Source organism: Micromesistius poutassou (genome assembly GCF_964030765.1).
Source record: "Micromesistius poutassou genome assembly, chromosome: 14".
In the NCBI taxonomy this organism is placed as follows: Eukaryota; Metazoa; Chordata; class Actinopteri; order Gadiformes; family Gadidae; genus Micromesistius; species Micromesistius poutassou.
In genome coordinates, this window is record NC_140284.1 from 15,417,195 (window position 1) to 15,435,981 (window position 18,787).

At 44.3% G+C, this 18,787-nt stretch overlaps 2 protein-coding genes across 2 annotated transcripts in view; both read right to left on the minus strand.

Annotated features, from left to right (window-relative positions):
* Window positions 1-9,407, minus strand: part of slc4a10b (solute carrier family 4 member 10b) — a gene marked incomplete at both ends in the record, with an annotated part of 33,666 nt that extends 24,259 nt beyond the window's left edge. The window contains 2 exon segments of the mRNA XM_084478243.1: window positions 3,115-3,259; window positions 9,355-9,407. Coding sequence (XP_084334369.1) covers window positions 3,115-3,259; window positions 9,355-9,407 — 198 coding nt within the window.
* A 53-nt stretch (window positions 9,408-9,460) lies between these two features.
* Window positions 9,461-15,096, minus strand: tbr1b (T-box brain transcription factor 1b; the record flags this gene model as incomplete). The annotated part of the gene is made up of 6 exons (XM_084478244.1): window positions 9,461-10,610; window positions 11,186-11,247; window positions 12,000-12,158; window positions 12,814-12,935; window positions 13,823-13,977; window positions 14,399-15,096. The coding sequence occupies 6 exons, from the start codon at window positions 15,094-15,096 to the stop codon at window positions 9,752-9,754; spliced, it is 2,055 nt and encodes a 684-aa protein (XP_084334370.1). The 3' UTR covers window positions 9,461-9,751.
* Window positions 15,097-18,787: the final 3,691 nt, after the last annotated feature.

Sequence of the window (18,787 nt, forward strand, 5' to 3'; positions counted from 1 at the left end):
TCTGGTAAAGTTTTGGGTGAAGTTTGCTTGAGTCATTTTTCTGTTTCACACAGAGGTGAATACGACGTGAAACGACACAGACAAAAGCAAAGGGGCAGAATAGAAATGTAAATTTTTTAAAGTTCTTTTAGACTACCTTGATGCATTGGTGTCACACATTGTCCCACATTGTCCCACACAAACAGAGTCTTTGTCCCGAATCTGGTGAATTGGGATCTGGTCACCCTAAGTAACATACATTTCTAATTTGGTGCCTTCTTGACCAAGAAAAGTTTGCGCTACTGTCGGAACACGGGTCGGATGCGGTTTTAGGTATTGTGGGTACGGGCAGGTGTGGGTTTGCAAAATAAGACCCGTGTATTGATTCTCAACCATGGCCGAGAAGGAATTGGGGGAAGAAACTTTGGCTTTGACTCTCTGTCCAGTTCGCCCTGTCGGGGCTTATTTTCCCAATAATGGCCGGTGTTCTATACATTATTCCTTACTTATTACACGGCTCTTCTTAATGCTGTGGAATTCTCCGTTCACTGGCATGGGCCTTCCCGACTTCCAGCGGTCAATTCATTTTTGATAATTGACTAAGCATATAATGCACACTGTGAAGGAAAGTGGATTTTTTGCCTCTGATTCAGATCTTTCGTATCACTCCGCAAGTAGTTCGGTAACTTATCAACCCTAGTGGATTCGGTTGCTAAGCAACGTCAACGCCTTTGGCTGACTAATTCTCTGTTGATCAACGCTACGAATGCTGGTAACAAATTAATTGTAAAAAGACACACCGCGTGAAGTCATTTTTTCGTTTTGGCAAGTAGCCGTGTAATAAGCGGGATGTATAGAACGTCGCCGGTCATTAGATAAATAAGCCCCTTCAGGGCGAGGCAAGACACCTCCACTTCACGTCAGTGTCCTGTTCGCCCCGTCTGGGCATATTTTCCCGATAATAGATATAGATGATAGATAGAAAGATAGATAGATAGATAGATAGATAGATAGATAGACAGACAGACAGACAGACAGACAGACAGACAGACAGACAGACAGATAGACAGACAGATAGATAGATAGATAGATAGATAGATAGATAGATAGATAGATAGATAGATAGATAGATACTTATATTGATCCCCAAGGGGAAATTCAAGAAATTCAATGACCGGCGGGCGACGTTCTATACATTATCCCTTACTTATTTAGAGATAGAGCTCCAGGTCTCCCGCCGGGGCTCCCGGAGTGTTCTAGAATATCTTATAGAACACGGCCAAAAGCTGTGTGCGCCTCCGGATGATATTATGAATAAACGACTGCGTCGCTGGTACTACATCATTTCTTCTTTAGCGCTCGCGTGATCTACCAGTCACACCGGTCACACGGTAATGTCAAAATCCATACCGTAGAGCAAATTCACACCAGTGTACTCTCTATACGTTTATACCATATACCCCTTAGTCCCACCCATTGGAACTGATCTGCAATAGGTCTGTAGCGTCAGTGGGTCCCGCCCCCTATAGGCGGGTGAAAATTAGGAACTAGTGCTTGTAGTTTCCTGCTTTAAATGACACAAAAATCGTCATTTTGCGTCATTTAAATTAGGAAGTGTTAGAGGTAGATATGGAGCTCTCCCATCTCAGGGGAAAATGAGGGAATGATGCAGGACCATTCAAAAATACCATACAAAGCTTAATGCAGATGGGTGAAGTGTCCCTTTAAGCTCTGCCTCACTGCTGCTTTAAGCTCTACATCACTGCTGCTTTAACCTCTGCATCACTGCTGCTTTAAGCTCTACATAACTGCTGCTTTAACCTCTGCATCACTGCTGCTTTAAGCTCTGCATCACTGCTGCTTTAAGCTCTGCATCACTGCTGCTTTAAGCTCTGCATCACTGCTTAGTCTGCCTCTAGAATCACCCAGCCCATGTCCAAATAAACTAAAGCCTAGTTTATGTTTATATAAACTATAATAATAATAATAATAATAATAATAATAATAATAATAATAATGATGTATTCTATATAAATTATTTATACCCCTAAAGAATACAAAGTTCAGTCAGTTGAATACAAAGTTTTTGCCATCAGATTGAGGGTGATACTATTTGGATGGGAAAACAAGGATTGAAACCCACAACCTGTGGGCTGGGAGGGGTAACCATTCTTTAGTTTGGTCCAATGGCAGACCTGGGAGTGGGCGTGTCAGCGGACCATGTGACCCGGTGGGCGTGTCAGTGGACCAAAGGGTCATGTGACCCGGTGGGCGTGTCAGTGGACCATACGGAGGGTCATGTGACCCGGTGGGCGTGTCAGTGGACAATACGGAGGGTCATGTGACCCAGTGGGCGTGTCAGTGGACAATACGGAGGGTCATGTGACTCAGTTCATTACTTAATGTCGCTACGGTCACTTTCATTCATAAGACTAATTACTAGATTTGAAAACACATGACCAAACAAGGGAAGGTTTAATAACTGATATTTGATATTTGATTAAATGGAGATGATCGGTGTATGTGTGTGTGTGTGTGTGTGTGTGTGTGTGTGTGTGTGTGTGTGTGCGTGTGCGTGTGCGTGCGCGTGCGTGTGCGTGTGCGCGTGCGTGTGCGTGTGCGTGTGCGTGTGTGTGTGTGTGTGTGTGTGTGTGTGTGTGTGTGTGTGTGTCACCATAATCTGTTGCTCGTTTTAAATATCATGCGGACAAAGGTCGCCTGATTAAATTTGGTAGATTAGGAGGCATCTGTTAAAAGCTTTGCGTTATTACATAACATTAAGAACGACGGCAGAAACACATCAATAAACACAACACATGTAAACACACACATGTAAAGATACACGTGTAAACATACACCTGTAAACAGTCTGTAAATATACACGGTTAAACACACACGTGTCAACATGACTTGAGAACCGAAACATTACGGTCTGAACACTTAACCAAATACAAGCCAAGGTGAATTAACTCGGAAGGTATCTGAGTAAGAACCAGCGGTTCATGTAGTAAAGAAGTTGGTAGGAGCGGCACTGAGCGGCACTGAGCTGTATAAAGAACAGTACCGTGGAGCGGCACTGAGCTATAGTAATGAACAGTACCGTGGAGCGGCACTGAGCTGTATAAAGAACAGTACCGTTGGTAGGAGCGGCTCCCGCGGCGGCTCCTGGGGGTCCATCATCTCCACGAGGCCGACCGTCTCTCGGGGCGCGTGCAGCTGTTCGGTCCCTAGCAGCGCTGATCCTGAGCGACGGTCCGTCGTGATGAGCTCGAGCTGAAGTCTGAGCGCATTAACGGCGCGTGAGGCTCAGCACAGGCACGCTGGGCTCTGCGCTCGAGCGGCAACACGTAGAGCGTTGGTAAGGTAATAAAGTAAAGGTAGTACTCTATTAATAAAGGTGTAGTAATAAAGGTGTAGTAATCTATGAATAAAGGTAGTAATCTATTAATAAAGGTGTAGTAATCTATGAATAAAGGTAGTTATCTATTAATAAAGGTGTAGTAATAAAGGTGTAGTAATCTATGAGGTAGTTATCTATTAATAAAGGTGTATTAATCTATGAATAAAGGTAGTTATCTATTAATAAAAGTGTAGTAATAAAGGTGTAGTAATCTATGAATAAAGGTAGTACTCTATTAATAAAGGTGTAGTAATAAAGGTGTAGTAATCTATGAATAAAGGGAATGTGTAGTATATGAATAAAGGTGTAGTAGGCCTAATCTATGAATAAAGGTGTAGTAATCTATGAATAAAGGGAAGGTGTAGTACATGAATAAAGGTGTAGTAATCTATGAATAAAGGTGTAGTAATCTATGAGCAAAGGTGTAGTAGGCTAATCTATGAATAAAGGTGTAGACAGTGAACCCCAATTAGCGGCCAGATCCGGCCCGCAGGAGCCAAATGTGATGACCCAGTGGCATTCACATGTAAAAAAAATAAAATAAAATAAATTGTTGTTGTTTACAGACTGATGTTATTTGCTACACGTATTTAAAAAGTTTAACATATGTCACATATTGTGGTATCACATTTTAAAGCTAACTAACTAAAATCTTCCTGTGTCTCTTAGAGAGGGAGGGAGAGACAGAGAGGGGAAGAGAGTGGATGTGAACACACACTGATCTGGATGGATGCACCAGGCCCAATGCCCTGTTGAAGACACACTGTGCTGATGCTTTTTTTTCTGAAGTTTTTATGTTTGGGGCTGCTGCACTGTGTGCGTGTTTGTTTGCTGGACTTTTGTTTGCTGATGTTCCAGCGGCATTTTAATAAATTAATGGTAGGTTTTGGACAAATTTTGTTTCAAGAGAGCATTATTGTGTGACTCCTATAGAGGGTGTTATGAAACTACTAATAATAATTATAGTAATGATAATTAAAGCAAAATGTGTACATAAAAATGGCAAATTAAAAAAATGTAACGATATCTCGGCCCTTGGCGTGGCATGCTTGACCAAATTTGGCCCTCTGGCAAAACTAATTGGGGAACCCTGGTGTAGACTTTCATTGGATCCTGCGGCAATTTTGTCCCGCCCACGGACGCTCTGCGTCTACCGATACAAATCACTTTTGCTACACGTGTTGCAAAAGTATCTGCAAGAACAACGACAGCTGAGACTCAAAACAGCAGATTCGAGCAGTTGTATCGATGTACTTCGATACAATGCGAGCTATATAATTTTATTTGTGAGGAAATATTTCACAGATATGCAACTTCGGATGCATTAGTTCACATTTGGGTTTACGAATGCACAAATTTTGTGCATGTTCTCAGATTATGAAACACGGGTGTGCGAATGTGTTTTGCACCAACAGCGCTGCAATGATTGTAGCAAAAATGTCAAGTGCATGACTCTTTGAAGTTGTGATGCACAGGATAGGATTTGTGCGCCTGTCACAAAGGACTTGTAACTTGTAGGCCCTATTTTGTGTTTACAATGGTAGATAAAATATTTACGACTTCAAAAAAACTTAAACAGTTACACTTAAACAATAAATGTTTATGACTTCAAATTTACTGTTACACATTTGTGACTTTAGTGTACGCATTCAAAATGAATGTTTATGACTTCAAATTTACTGTTACACATTTGTGACTTTAGTGTACGCATGCAAAATCTGCAGTTACATGTTCTAAAGACTTTCGCTACAATAATACCTTCATAATACTGGGGGGGCAGAGTCTGAGCATCTTCTGGTGGATCCAGACTCCCTCTAGAGGCCAGGCGCTGCACCACAGCAGGTCTGGTGGTGACTCCTCCTCCCTGGTGGTGACTCCTCCTCCCTGGTGGTGACTCCTCCTCTCTGGTGACTCCTCCTCCCTGGTGACTCCTCCTCCCTGGCGGTGACTCCTCCTCCCTGGTGACTCCTCCTCCCTGGTGGTGACTCCTCCTCCTGCCTGGTGACTCCTCCTCCCTGGTGGTGACTCCTCCTCCCTGGTGGTGACTCCTCCCTTGTGGTGACTCCTCCTCCCTGCTGGTGACTCCTCCCTGGTGGGGAGGTGCTTACAGAGCTCTATTTTAGATTACGGGCTGGCGGAGTTGTTGTTGGGGGGGGCGCGATTATGGGCTGGCGGAGTTGTTGGGGCGGGGGTATTATCGATAATAGAAAATGCGCAGATCATTTTTTTTCTTGTGTGCTCGTGCCGCCCCCCCTGTAATGCCGCCCCGGGCGCTTCGCCCGTACCTAAAACCGCCACTGGGTGAAGTATTGACATTGTTAGGCTCTGCAACGTCCAAAATGGTTAGCTTTTGTGATTGCCGCCGTGGGCTAGAGCGGGTGCGCTCTAGCCACAACGAATGAGACTAACTGGAAATACACGAAGCGGATATGAAATCAAACTGGGGTCTGAAAAGAGCATAAATTATGTCAAAAATCTGAATGTTTGAAGATCAAAGTGTGTTGATCTGGACGGCTCCGCTGTCCCCCCATTGACTTCCATTAGGCCTATAAAAATATATATTTTAAAAGTAGAATATCTTAACCTTTTTTGAATATTTAAAAAATTGGAATGGTAGTGTGCGATTCTAAGCTAATAATAGTATTTTGGAATGTCTCTAGATGAAGAATTGTGGAAGAAGTAGGGTCCCAAAAGATGTTGAGTGAAACCACAATATTTTAGCGCTGCTTGCAGCTAACGGACATAAGTAACTTATGTGTTCTATTTAAGCAATAGATCACGACAGGCTGTGGTATACACTCATTATACCACAGTTAAGGGGCGTTGTCCGTCCCGACGCGCAGCGGAGGGGCGGCGACCCCCTTCACTGTGGTATAATGACCGTATATCACTGACTGAAGTGATCTATTGCTTTTATAAAACGGTTACGTAAATATGGCGAAATGAAAGTCATAGGCACCCTCAATTTTGAAAAAGCTAGAAAGTCGGAAAAGCATTTTTTTTAACGAATACAAAAAAGTAGTCCCTCCTGGCTGCCGGCAAAGTGTACGGCGGTTGCTATGCAACACACTGTAGCGTCCTTCAGAGAGAAGGCTAGGCTAAAGACGGTAGCTTGGTTCGCCGGCAATTTAGCCTTCTATCGAGTTCACTCGAACTCGATAGTAGGCTAAATTGCCGACCGTGTGCCTATTGCTTTACAACATTTCCACCCTCTCCAGCAATCAACATGTTTTTTAGGCTTCAGTGAACTACGCTATCGCTTTTATATATACATAAACAACAGTTAAGCCGTTTCTCAATACCAAGTACGTGGACTACGTTCTCGCGGACTTGGAAGTACGTACTTGGCAAGTCCGGACTTTCAAGTACAGACTTCCGAGAACGCGAGTACGCACCTGCAATTGGAACAGCAGCGGACTCGATGATGCATCCTGGGATATTTAACGGTCCCAAGTCCACACGAGTCACCTCCGATGCATCCTCGGTGGAACGGCCTCATCGAGGACGCATCGAGAACACTTCCGGGTTTTACGACAGTACTCGCGTTCTCGCGTACTTGGAATTGGAACAGTGCTTGGGCTACCACTGATGACATCTATCGAGAACGCAAGTACACGAGAACACACAAGAACGCAAATTGAGAAACGGCTTTAGAGTTAGGCGCGGAGTGATACTGAACTCTGTAAACTGAACGGGCGTCATAGCTGTGTGTATACGCTCAATATACAACGGTTGGGAACCAATCAGATCACTTGATTTAGGCCCCCCGTTTTATAATTTGCATTATAAAACGGGGGGCTTAAATCAAGCGATCTGATTGGTTCCCAACAGTTTACAGAGTTCAGTATCACTCCGCGCCTAACTTGAACTGTTGTTTATTTATATATAAAAGCAATAGCATAGTTCACTGAAGCCTAAAAACATGTTGATTGCTGGAGAGGGTGGAAATGTTGTAAAGCAATAGGCACACGGTGAGTGAACTCGATAGCAGGCAAAATTGCCGGCGAACCGAGCTACCTTCTCTAGCCTTCTCTCTGAAGGACGCTACAGTGTGTTGCATAGCAACCGCCGTACACTTTGCAGGCAGTCAGGAGGGACTACTTTTTTGTATTCGTTAAAAAAAAGCTTTTCCGACTTTCTCGCTTTTTCAAAATTGAGGGTGTCTATGACTTTCATTTCGCCATACTTAAGTAACCGTTGTCCGCCCCTTAACTGTGGTATAATGACCGTATACCACAGCCTGTCGTGATCTATTGCTTAAATATAAACCTGAACATTAACAGGGTGCAAATGGGTGCAATTAAGTGAGAACATTGGCCTGTGCTTCATCAACTGTTGGTTAATTTCTCCCCACAAAAGAAGCCCAATTCCAGCGGAAGGTCAGAGCATGTGGTGAAGCCCATTCACACATAGGCCTATTCACCTGAAACTGACATATTTTGGTGTTTCTGGATGCGCTTTTCTTTCACACAGATTCTCCTTTCTACTTGTTTTCAGATTTACACTCAACCACGTTTATATCATGTTTTCTCAAATTTCTATCGTCTTCTTTTAACTTTCTCAGTATCCCCTGCAGTACTCCAAAGTACCCCTAGGGGGACCCGTACCCCCATTTGAGAACCACTGTTGTAAATGTTCTCTGAAGCTTAACTCCCTTGTTCTCAACGTAAGTAATGTATTCATATTCTGAACCATATTCTTGTTCTCCGGCGGCGAACATGAATCTTCGTCGCCATCTGGTGTATTTCTCCAGGAAGGCCCGACCGCTCATCTGTGTGTGTGTGTGTGTGTGTGTGTGTGTGTGTGTGTGTGTGTGTGTGTGTGTGTGTGTGTGTGTGTGTGTGTGTGTGTGTGTGTGTGTGTGTGTGTGTGTGTGTGTGTGTGTGTGTGTGTGCGTGTGTGTGTGTGTGCCAACTAAGCTATTTATAATTCTCTATTCATGGTATCATCTTGTTCAACAGATCGGGTTTGCAGTTCGGACTCTTTTTGATATTGAGGAGCTGCTGCGTGGATTCTGATTTTATCTTTAGGTTTAAGATATTTTTAAAACGATATCTGACACATTTGAAAAGGAACAGGCTGAGAAACCATATTTATAGCCTAACAAGTAGAATTTGAATGATTAGGCCTATGAATGTTGAAATGTTGGAGTTTGTCCATTTGTTATAGGATAATTGACGAGCCGTTTTTCAGTTTTTAATTTTTAGTTGTAGTTATTATTTTATTATAGGCCTACATAGTATTCGATCGATGTTTTTCCATTTCATTTTTTAAAATGTATTACATTAAATATTAAATTCCCATGTTCATGTTAAAACCAAATATTATATTATAACTAACTATTATGACATTAAATTAAACTTAATAAAACGTTTTTTTGTTGTTTTTCTCTACTGATAAATAAAGTTAAAGGGCAAATATTCGATTTCAATATATTACAATTTTTATAAAAAAAAAAGTGATTGAATGAAAATCATTTCAAATGTATGCAACCAGTTCCAGGGGGACCTGCGCCTCTCCTCCTTCTCATATTTATTGGACTTCATCACATTACAACAGATACAGAAAATGTCCACAAACATTATCGTAGGCTATGAAAAATAAGTAGGATTCCAGAAAGACATTTAAATAAAAACTACGCTTAACCCATTATTAATTAACTTTTTAACCACATCTATATTAAGAATTTAGATTTTAAATTTGTAAGATAAGCCTACGACAACTTAAAAAAAACGGTATTCTACAACTGTGATAACAAAATACATTTAAGATTCTCACCGGCAAAAAGAGCGATGCCAGGAAATGCTACAGGACACTGAACAGATCGCCCTCCGTCTAAAGAGTCAGACCTCCACGTCAGAAGCCCTCCGTCTAAAGAGTCAGACCTCCGTCTAAAGAGTCAGACCTCCGTCTAAAGAGTGTACTTCTCAGGGGGCTGTGGTCCACGTGTCTCTACAGAGAGATGATCTCCACACCTCAGAGGTCCTCCTCTGTGGACCACGTGTGGCTCCACCTCCACGTAGCTCATGTACAGTAGATCCAGAATGTTCTCATGTTCTCTCAGTGGCGGAGCAGCAGAAGCCCGTCTCAGTCCACCGCGGATCACCACGAGGAAATAAAATGAACCTTTGGCCTGTCGGCGAATTAGGATCTCTTTTTACATTTATACCTCTCTATAAATGATAGAGAGATATATAGAGTGATAGATGGATGATATGATAGATAGATAGATGGATAGATGGATAGAGAGAGAGAGAGCGAGAGAGAGAGAGGGATAGATAGATAGATAGATAGATAGATAGATAGATAGATAGATAGATAGATAGATAGATAGATAGATAGATAGATAGATAGATAGATGGGGAGATTCGTTTAGTTATGTGGATAAAAACTGTAGTAGCCAATGTCTTTCGTACAGTTCTTCTCACATTCTCGCGGCGGCAGCATCTCGGCCTTCAGCGGGGCCGCGAGGTCCGGCCCCGGGGGGTCGGGGCCCGGGGGCCCGGGGCCCGCGAGGTCCAGACCCGGGGGGTCCGACGGAGAGATTCGTCTCCTCTTCGCCTGTTCAAAAATCCCAGAGTCGCCCGAGTCGATGGACTTGATGGATGACGGAGTCTCTATCCAGGTGGGTTCCGACAGGTCTTTGGGCTTGAGGTCCTCCCCAGCCGGGGACCTCTCGGGGCCCGCCGGATCTTCCTCCGCCAGGTAGTGGGACCCCGCCCTCCAGCACGAGAGCACCGCGCTGCCCGACTTGTTGCCGCTGCAGTACTGCGGTGGGCTGCGCGCGCCCCATCCCGGGGGGTCCGGGTAGTACCCGAGCGGCAGGGGGGCTCTGGCGGAGCAGCCGGCCGGGGAGAGGGGGAGGGCCTTCACTCCGGCCGCCGCGTACGACAGCAGCGTGGCCGCGTTGCCCGCGAAGTCCGCCGCGTCGTACGCCGAGGCGGCAAAGTCCAGGCGGTTGTTGGCGGGGGCGACGAACCAGCGCTGCGGGGCGGCGGCGGGGGGCTCCTCGCCCTGCGGGGAGAGTAGCCCGCCGCCCAGCGGGACGCTGCGGTCGCTGCCCGGGCCGCCCCCCCCGCCCGGGTGGAAGCGGGACTTGGCGTAAGTGCTGACGAACTGGTCCTGCAGGAAGGAGCTGGCCATGGCGTAGCGCGCCCCAGGGACGATCTGTGCACGCGGAGAGTCGCCCGGGGAGGGCGTGAGGCGGTCGATGTCACAGCCCGTGTACACGCTGCAACACAACACACGTTACAACCTGCGCATGCGCACATCACCTCACACTCCAAACAATATTATCATGTAATTATGAATACTAATATATGACCAATACACCAATAATAGCCTACGATCATATGATTATGCATACTAATATAGCACCAATAGACCTATAATACGATCATATGATTATGCATTCTAATATAGCACCAATAGACCTATAATACGATCATATGATTATGCATACTAATAGGCCAATATAATATTATTATATTATTATGAATACTAATATAGGACAAAATTAACTATATAGTATAATATGTCAAATATAATTATGTTTACTAATAGGCAATCATAATAATGAATACTAATATAGGAGCAATATACCTGTAATATAATTATGTATACTTATATAGGCTACTATATATATATATATATACTATAATGTAATGTGAAGTATTTTACAGTTTGACTATTTAAGGCGTATTTTTTAGTATTTAAGTATTTTAAGTATTTTTTAGCTCGTAGAAGGAAATGTTTTGCTTTATTTCAATCAGGTAAAAAAGAACAATAGGTGAAATAAAAACGCACGTGTCGTAGTTGTCCCGGAAGCCCTTAGCGAAGGGGTTGTGGTCGATCTTCAGCTGCGTGATCTGGAACACAAGAGACAGCGTCTTAAAGCAGCAGTAGAGACAGCGTCTTAAAGCAGCAGTAGAGACAGCGTCTTAAAGCAGCAGTAGAGACAGCGTCTTAAAGCAGCTGTAGAGACACGCGTCTTAAAGCAGCAGTAGAGACACGTGTCTTAAAGCAGCAGTAGAGACACGTTTTAAAGCAGCAGTAGAGACACGCATCTTAAAGCAGCAGTAGAGACACGCGTCTTAAAGCAGCAGTAGAGACACGCTTCTTGGAGCAGCAGTAGAGACAGCGTCTTAAAGCAGCAGCAGAGACAGCGTCTTAAAGCAGCAGTAGAGACAGCATCTTAAAGCAGCAGTAGAGACACACGTCTTAAAGCAGCAGTAGAGACAGCGTCTTAAAGCAGCAGTAGACACACGTCTTAAAGCAGCAGTAGAGACAGCATCTTAAAGCAGCAGACGCATCTTAAAGCAGCAGTAGAGACAGTGTCTTAAAGCAGCAGTAGACACGCGTCTTAAATCAGCAGTATAGACATGCGTCTTAAAGCAGCAGTAGAGACAGCGTCTTAAAGCAGCAGTAGAGACAGCGTCTTAAAGCAGCAGTAGACACGCATCTTAAAGCAGCAGTAGAGACAGCATCTTAAAGCAGCAGTAGAGACAGCATCTTAAAGCAGCAGACGCATCTTAAAGCAGCAGTAGAGACACGCGTCTTAAAGCAGCAGTAGACACGCGTCTTAAAGCAGCAGTAGGGTTAGGGTTGGGGCGGGGCCTACATCGGTGTTCTGGTAGGCGGTGACGGCGATGAACTGCGTCTCGGTGAAGGTGAAGGTCTGGACGCGGCCCGGCTGGCTGGAGTCCTCCGTCCCGTCCTCGTTCACCTCCACCACGTGGAGCCTTGGCTGGTACTTATGGAGCGACTGGAGCACCACCATCTGGAGACATGAGGGATGAACACATGAATACAGTCTGTACACACACACACACACACGCACACACACACACTGAATACAGTCTGTGTATACACACACACACACACACACAAACACACGCACACACACACACACACACACACACACACACACACACTCACACACACACACACACACACACACACACACACACACACACACTCACACACACACACACACACACACACACACACACACACACACACACACACACACACACACACACACACACACACACACACTGAATACACAGTGTACACACACACCAGCCTGAATATAGTCTGAACACTGAGGGCCTGACCGTAGGAGATTATATAGGCCTATTATATTATTATTTATATTATATTATTATTACATTAAACAAAAAATATTTATAACACAATTCTCTAGGTCGTTATACAAATCTAAAGGTGGGCATAATACTACTGTAATTAGTAATACATTAGTTATATTAGCAAATTAGTCTATTATTAATACAGCAATACAGTAGAAGATAATAATAATAATAATAATAATAATAATAATAATAATAATAATAATAATAATAATAATAATAGGCTAATAATAAGACAAGGGTAAACCCCATCGGCTTGTGACGGAGTTATTGAACAGATCCTACCTGGCCCGTGTTGTTGGACGCCCCCTTATTGTTCGTCAGCTTCAGTTTTCCGAAAGAGATCTCCTGGCGCATCCAGTGCGCGCCGGTGTTGGGGCTGTCCGGGTGCATGTACACGCGGTTCCCTGAGGAAGAGGAGGACGAAGAGGAGAACTCAACACATCATCACCACCGCCGGCGGAGTGATGGAGGATGTCCGGTCACTTAATGAACTATGATGTATATATATAAACGTAGATATTATAACTATGATATCTAGATATAAACGTAGATATTATAACTATGATGTGTGTATATATATAAACGTAGATATTATAACTGATATCTATATATAAACGTAGATATTATAACTATGATATCTAGATATAAACGTATATTATAACTATGATATCTATGTATAAACGTAGATATTATAACTGATATCTATATATAAATGTAGATATTATAACTATGATGTGTATATATATATAAACGTAGATATTATAACTGATATCTATATATAAACGTAGATATTATAACTATGATATCTATGTATAAACGTAGATATTATAACTATGATATCTATATATAAATGTAGATATTATAACTATGATATCTAATATATAAACGTAGATATTATAACTATGATATCTAGATATAAAGATATTATAACTGATATCTATAGGCCTATAAACGTAGATATTATAACTATGATATCTAGCCTATATATAAATGTAGATATTATAACTATGATATCTATATATATATCTATATTATAAATATGATAACTATATATTAATATAGATATTACAGATATAAAACGATATATATACAGATTATTATAGATATTATAGATATGTATAAATATAGATATTATAAACATGATATATAAATATAGTCATTATAAATATATCAATATAGATATAATAAATATGATATCGATATATCTATATAGATATTATAGCTATGATATCTATATATCAATATAGATATTATAACTATGATGTATATAAATATAGATATTATAAATTACCCGTCACGTTGGTGTCCGCCTTGCCGCACGGGACCCACTTCCCGCCCTGGAAGCGCCAGTGGTTGGGGTCCGCGAGCACGACGTCCACGAAGACGTTGTAATGCGCCGCGGGGTCGAGGCCCGACACGTTGAAGCTCAGGAACGGGAACATCCGGCTGGAGAGAAACACAATCAACAGTAATTAAGTCGATCAATTAGAAACGAATCCACCAAATGTCTCAACTTCTCATCATCTCGTCGATTCTCTCGCAAAAGAAACGATGAAAGATTTGCTTTCTTGTAAAATAATCAAAGAAGTAGGCCTATATTAAAATACAATGTAGTGCTTGGCACTGGTTTCTATGAACATCCTTACTGTACCGCAGCGATATATTGTTGTTTCTCTTTCTTCTGACTAACGGACTTATTGTAAGTCGCTTTGGATAAAAGCGTCTGCTAAATGTCCTGAATGTACATTTAAGAGAATTGGTAAAAATGTTAGTCCCATATTATTATTAGTTATAATAATAACTAATATTAATATTATACTAACTAAGAGTTATTTCATAATAATAATAATAACTGATCGTCTCCTACCGTCCTTGCTTGGTGATGATCATCTCGGTCTGGTGCCGGTGGAACTTGAGCCACAGCGCGCGGTTGCAGAGGTACACCTGCGCCTTGCCCGGCACCAGGCCGCCCTGCGGGGAGAACTGGTAGAAGGCGGATCCCTGGTACGTGTGTCCGTACTGCTGGCCGTACGGGTAGCCGGCGGCCGGGTAGCCCTGTGGAGCCGCGGGGCTTAGCAGGCCGCTGTAGGCTCCGTTGGAGATGACCGGGTGGTGAGCCATGTAACGGCCCGGGCTCCCGATGGAGAAGGCGGGGTGAGCGGCTCCGTGCTGACCGGGGTAGGGGAACATGGTGCTCGGAGCGGCGGAGACTGACTGCGGTGGAGCGGGCTGAGAGGAGGTACACCTTCCTGCTGCAGATCCATCGAAATTATGACGAGTGTCAGAGAGTCCGTGCAGAGCAGGAGCGGCTTTGCCCCTCTGGACGTCCCCTGAAGCGTCCTCTGAGTCCGGGAGCCCGTCCGCCTCTGACTGGTTCCTCATGTCCCTGGAGGAGGCGTTCTTCAGAGGTGCGCGTCTCTCCGGGCTGTCACTCGGGTCGGTAATAGGATGGTCCTGTAGCGCGCGCTCAGAGGAGCCTCCGAAGCCGCTGCCCACATTCACACATTCACAATCACCCACACACCTCTCAGAGAGCGGTGGCGAAGTGCGATCCCTAACCTGCATGGCCCACCGTGGCTCCGTGGCAGCTTCAGGAGAGCGGCCGGTATCACGAGATTTACGCAAGGGAACCCACAGGCCCGTCACTGGACGGGTGGAGGTATTTGGTGGAAGGCAAATTAGCCAATTGACACCACCCTGCCTGAAGGAGGCTTTTCTCTCTGCATCGCTAATCAAACAAGCGTTCTCATTGGTTAGCTGGAGACAGTAATTTAATTAGACAGCTCTTAATGAGAACAACCTGAGGAGCATGTAGACAAACGGATTGTTGGGCGGCCGAGGCCGCCGGCTCCGAACTCCGCACTCCTTAGAACGCCATCACACGCTTTATAACGCCGTCAGGTGCTTCATAATGCCATCAGATGCTCTACAACACCATCAGACGCTTTATCAGACTATCAGACGCTCTAGAACACCATCAGACCATCAGAAGCTCTAGAACGCCATTAGACCATCAGACGGTCTAGAACACCATCAGACGCTCTAGAACACCATCAGATGCTATAGAACACCATCAGACGCTCTATAACGACATCAGATTCTCCCCCAATCTCTTTATGCTGTTGTTTACTATTGATGCGCTATGAGTGCCAAAGTGTGTCCAGGAGAAACGGATCCATTATTAACAGCAGATGACGGCTGACAGGCGAGGCTTGAGATGTTCGCGATACGGTGAGAACCTGGCGACCCTCCGAGACGTTTAGGGGTCCCGGGGCGGATTAATATTGGAGGACTAAGAACCGCTGGTACCGCATCGGAAGAAGACAGGGAAGGCAGAAAGAGGAGAAAATAAATAATACCGTGGAATATTATGTCAAGACCAAAACAAGATCGGATGTATTTTGGTAAAGGTGTTTTATCAAATGAATAAAGTGCTTTGTTTTACTGGTCTACACGGTATTTATATTGGGGGGAAAAACTCCCAATTCGGTGGAATCTCTTGGGATTTCTAAAGCTATATGCCTCCAGGGATCATATTCATAACAAGCTTCTGCTTATCGTATTAATGGTAACTGCTGGCCGAGATCATCTTACCAAACAACCAAAGGCACAAACAGCCCGACTGGTGCGTCTGGACCGCCGCGGTCAGAAGAACGCTTGGATTTTACGCAATTCTTTCAGAAGAGCAAAATCAGAATTACACTTTCATCAATTTGTAGTTTTAAGATGTTTAACATTCTTTTTAGATTAACTTTAATAGTAAAATAAAATCATCTGAATGTTTCGAAGATTAATAGAAGATGCTCCTATCCCTCCCCCCTCCCCATAGAACCCACGTATGTATATATATATATATATATATATATATATATATATATATATATATATATATATATATATATATAAATATATGATATGTGATTATGTGATATATGTGATTTATATGATAATATAAATCTCTCTATAAGTTCCACTGATTATTATTATTACCACACTTTAGCCCAAACAATAACATCCTACATTTATTATTATCACTTTATCGTAGAGATTAAGTTTATTTTTTATACTTTGTGTATTTCTTTTTAACTTGCCAAGATATTTATACCCTACCGCAGAAATGACTAAATTGGGGGAGCGGGCGGTTGCTGCGCGCGTCGCAGAGCGCGCAGGGCTGGCCGCTAATGAAGAGCAGCAGCGGCGGCTAACGAGAGGTCATTACAGCGCGGCTATAGGGTCCAGCAATCTATTCCTGTGAAACATGCAAGCACGGGCTTGCCTGCAGCAGACAGGCCGCGCTGCACTCCACTCATTACAGATTACGGTTCACTTCCATCGCTGAGCTTTAATAACCAAACCGGCTTGTTGTTTGGTTTTTTCACTTCCAGTGTTCCTGAACCAATTGTTGAGTCAGCCATGCCCCCCCCCCCCCCCCCTCCACCCCTCTAGTCCCTTGTTTATCCCCTCCAGGGCGGGCTGCTATTGGCCGGGGGCTGCAGCCTGGAGGAGTTGATTAGACCTGGGGGGGGCGGCTGGCGGGTCCTGGGTTCTCTGCCAGTTAGTAGTCAGAGGTCATTGTCCCCTCTGACCTCTGACCCAGGGGTCAGTTAGCAGGGTCAGCTCATACAAGATCATCATCACTAAATAAACACATGCTTACATTATGGTGAATGGATACACAGAAAGTAATTACAAGCCTAGGAATTAGCATAAGCACAGACCTAGAGACACTAGTATTTTTACATTCAGTTACATACAATCTTGTCTTCATTGCGCAACCATAAAACTGCAATAGCTACGCACTTATGCAGTGACATATTGTGGTCATTTATAAGAATAAGTTATAACAGTCATACTACTAATCATAATCATACTACATATGGTGTGCGGTGGCCAGAGCTCATGTGGTAACTATAGAAGATAGAGAGAGGTATTGTAGTTCTATAGAGAGAGGTATTGTAGTTCTTTGGTGAAGATAGATTGGTATTGTAGTTCTATATAGAGAGGTATTGTAGTTCTTTGGTGAAGATAGATGGGTATTGTAGTTCTATATAGAGAGGTATTGTAGTTATTTGAAGAAGATAGAGAGGTCTTGTAGTTCTTAATAGAAGACAGAGAGAGGTCTTGTAGTTCTTGGTAGGAGCAGCTTGGTCTTGTAGTTCTTGGTAGGAGCAGCTTGGTCTTGTAGTTCTTGGTAGAAGCAGCTGGGTATTGTAGTTCTTAGTGAGGGGCCAGGGTCGGCCCCGGGGTCTAATGTAATAACGTGAGCCAGGCGGACTGGAGGCTGAAAGTGAGCCCAGCTCGGGGCAGGCCCCCACTGTCACCTCAATGATGCACCGCAGGATGACGAGCACATGATCAGCCACCAGGACACCGCCTCCAGGACACCGCCACCAGGACACCGCTGGGCCGCCCGGCAGGTAAAATTGCTTTCCTGACGAGGAGATGGCATGTCTCCTGTCGGCTGGGTAAACATTCGGCTGTCAGGCCAGTAATAAGGGCTGAACTAAAAGGAAAGGAAGGGGATTTGGCATTCATGACAGGTAGTGGCTTATATTACAGTGGCACTCAAAATGTCATGTGAATGCATTTAAGATGCCTTTTAACTTATTGATGTTGTTTGCCAGACGTCACTTCGCCATTTCATCAATAAATCAAGTTGAAGTATTTCTTCCTCTTTTGCCCCTGACTTTGTGGGCGGAGAGCTGAGCTGTTTACCGTGAGCACTAATTATCCGGCACGCGGTGGCTAATCTGCTAAGTGTTGTGGTGGCGGCGGACGGGGGGGGCCTTTGTTGTTCAGTGGGACGCAAACAAAGACGTGGCCCCCCTGTGGTCTGTGGCCATCAGCGGTCGCCTGTCACGTGGAATCAGGGCGCAGCAGCTGGAGCCCCCCCCCCCCCCCTCCCCCCCACGGTGAGGCTGGTGGACAGTTGTGGCTTTTAAAGCCCCTATTACCCCCCCTGCTCCCCCCCCCCCCCCCCCCCCCCGCCCCTCCCGCCCCCCCTCCCCGGACACACAACCGCACCACATCCGCCCAGAAGTGCTCCTCTGCTCATTATTGATGCTGCTTCACGCCCGCACCATCGGACACACACACACACACACACACACACACACACACACACACACACACGCACGCGACAAGCTCCTGACCACCAAGCTAACTGTGACCGCTATCTGGACAGCTAATCACCCTCTGCTCACCTGTCCTGATTGTCCTCAAAAAACCTCTACAACTCTCTCCAACACATGGAGCA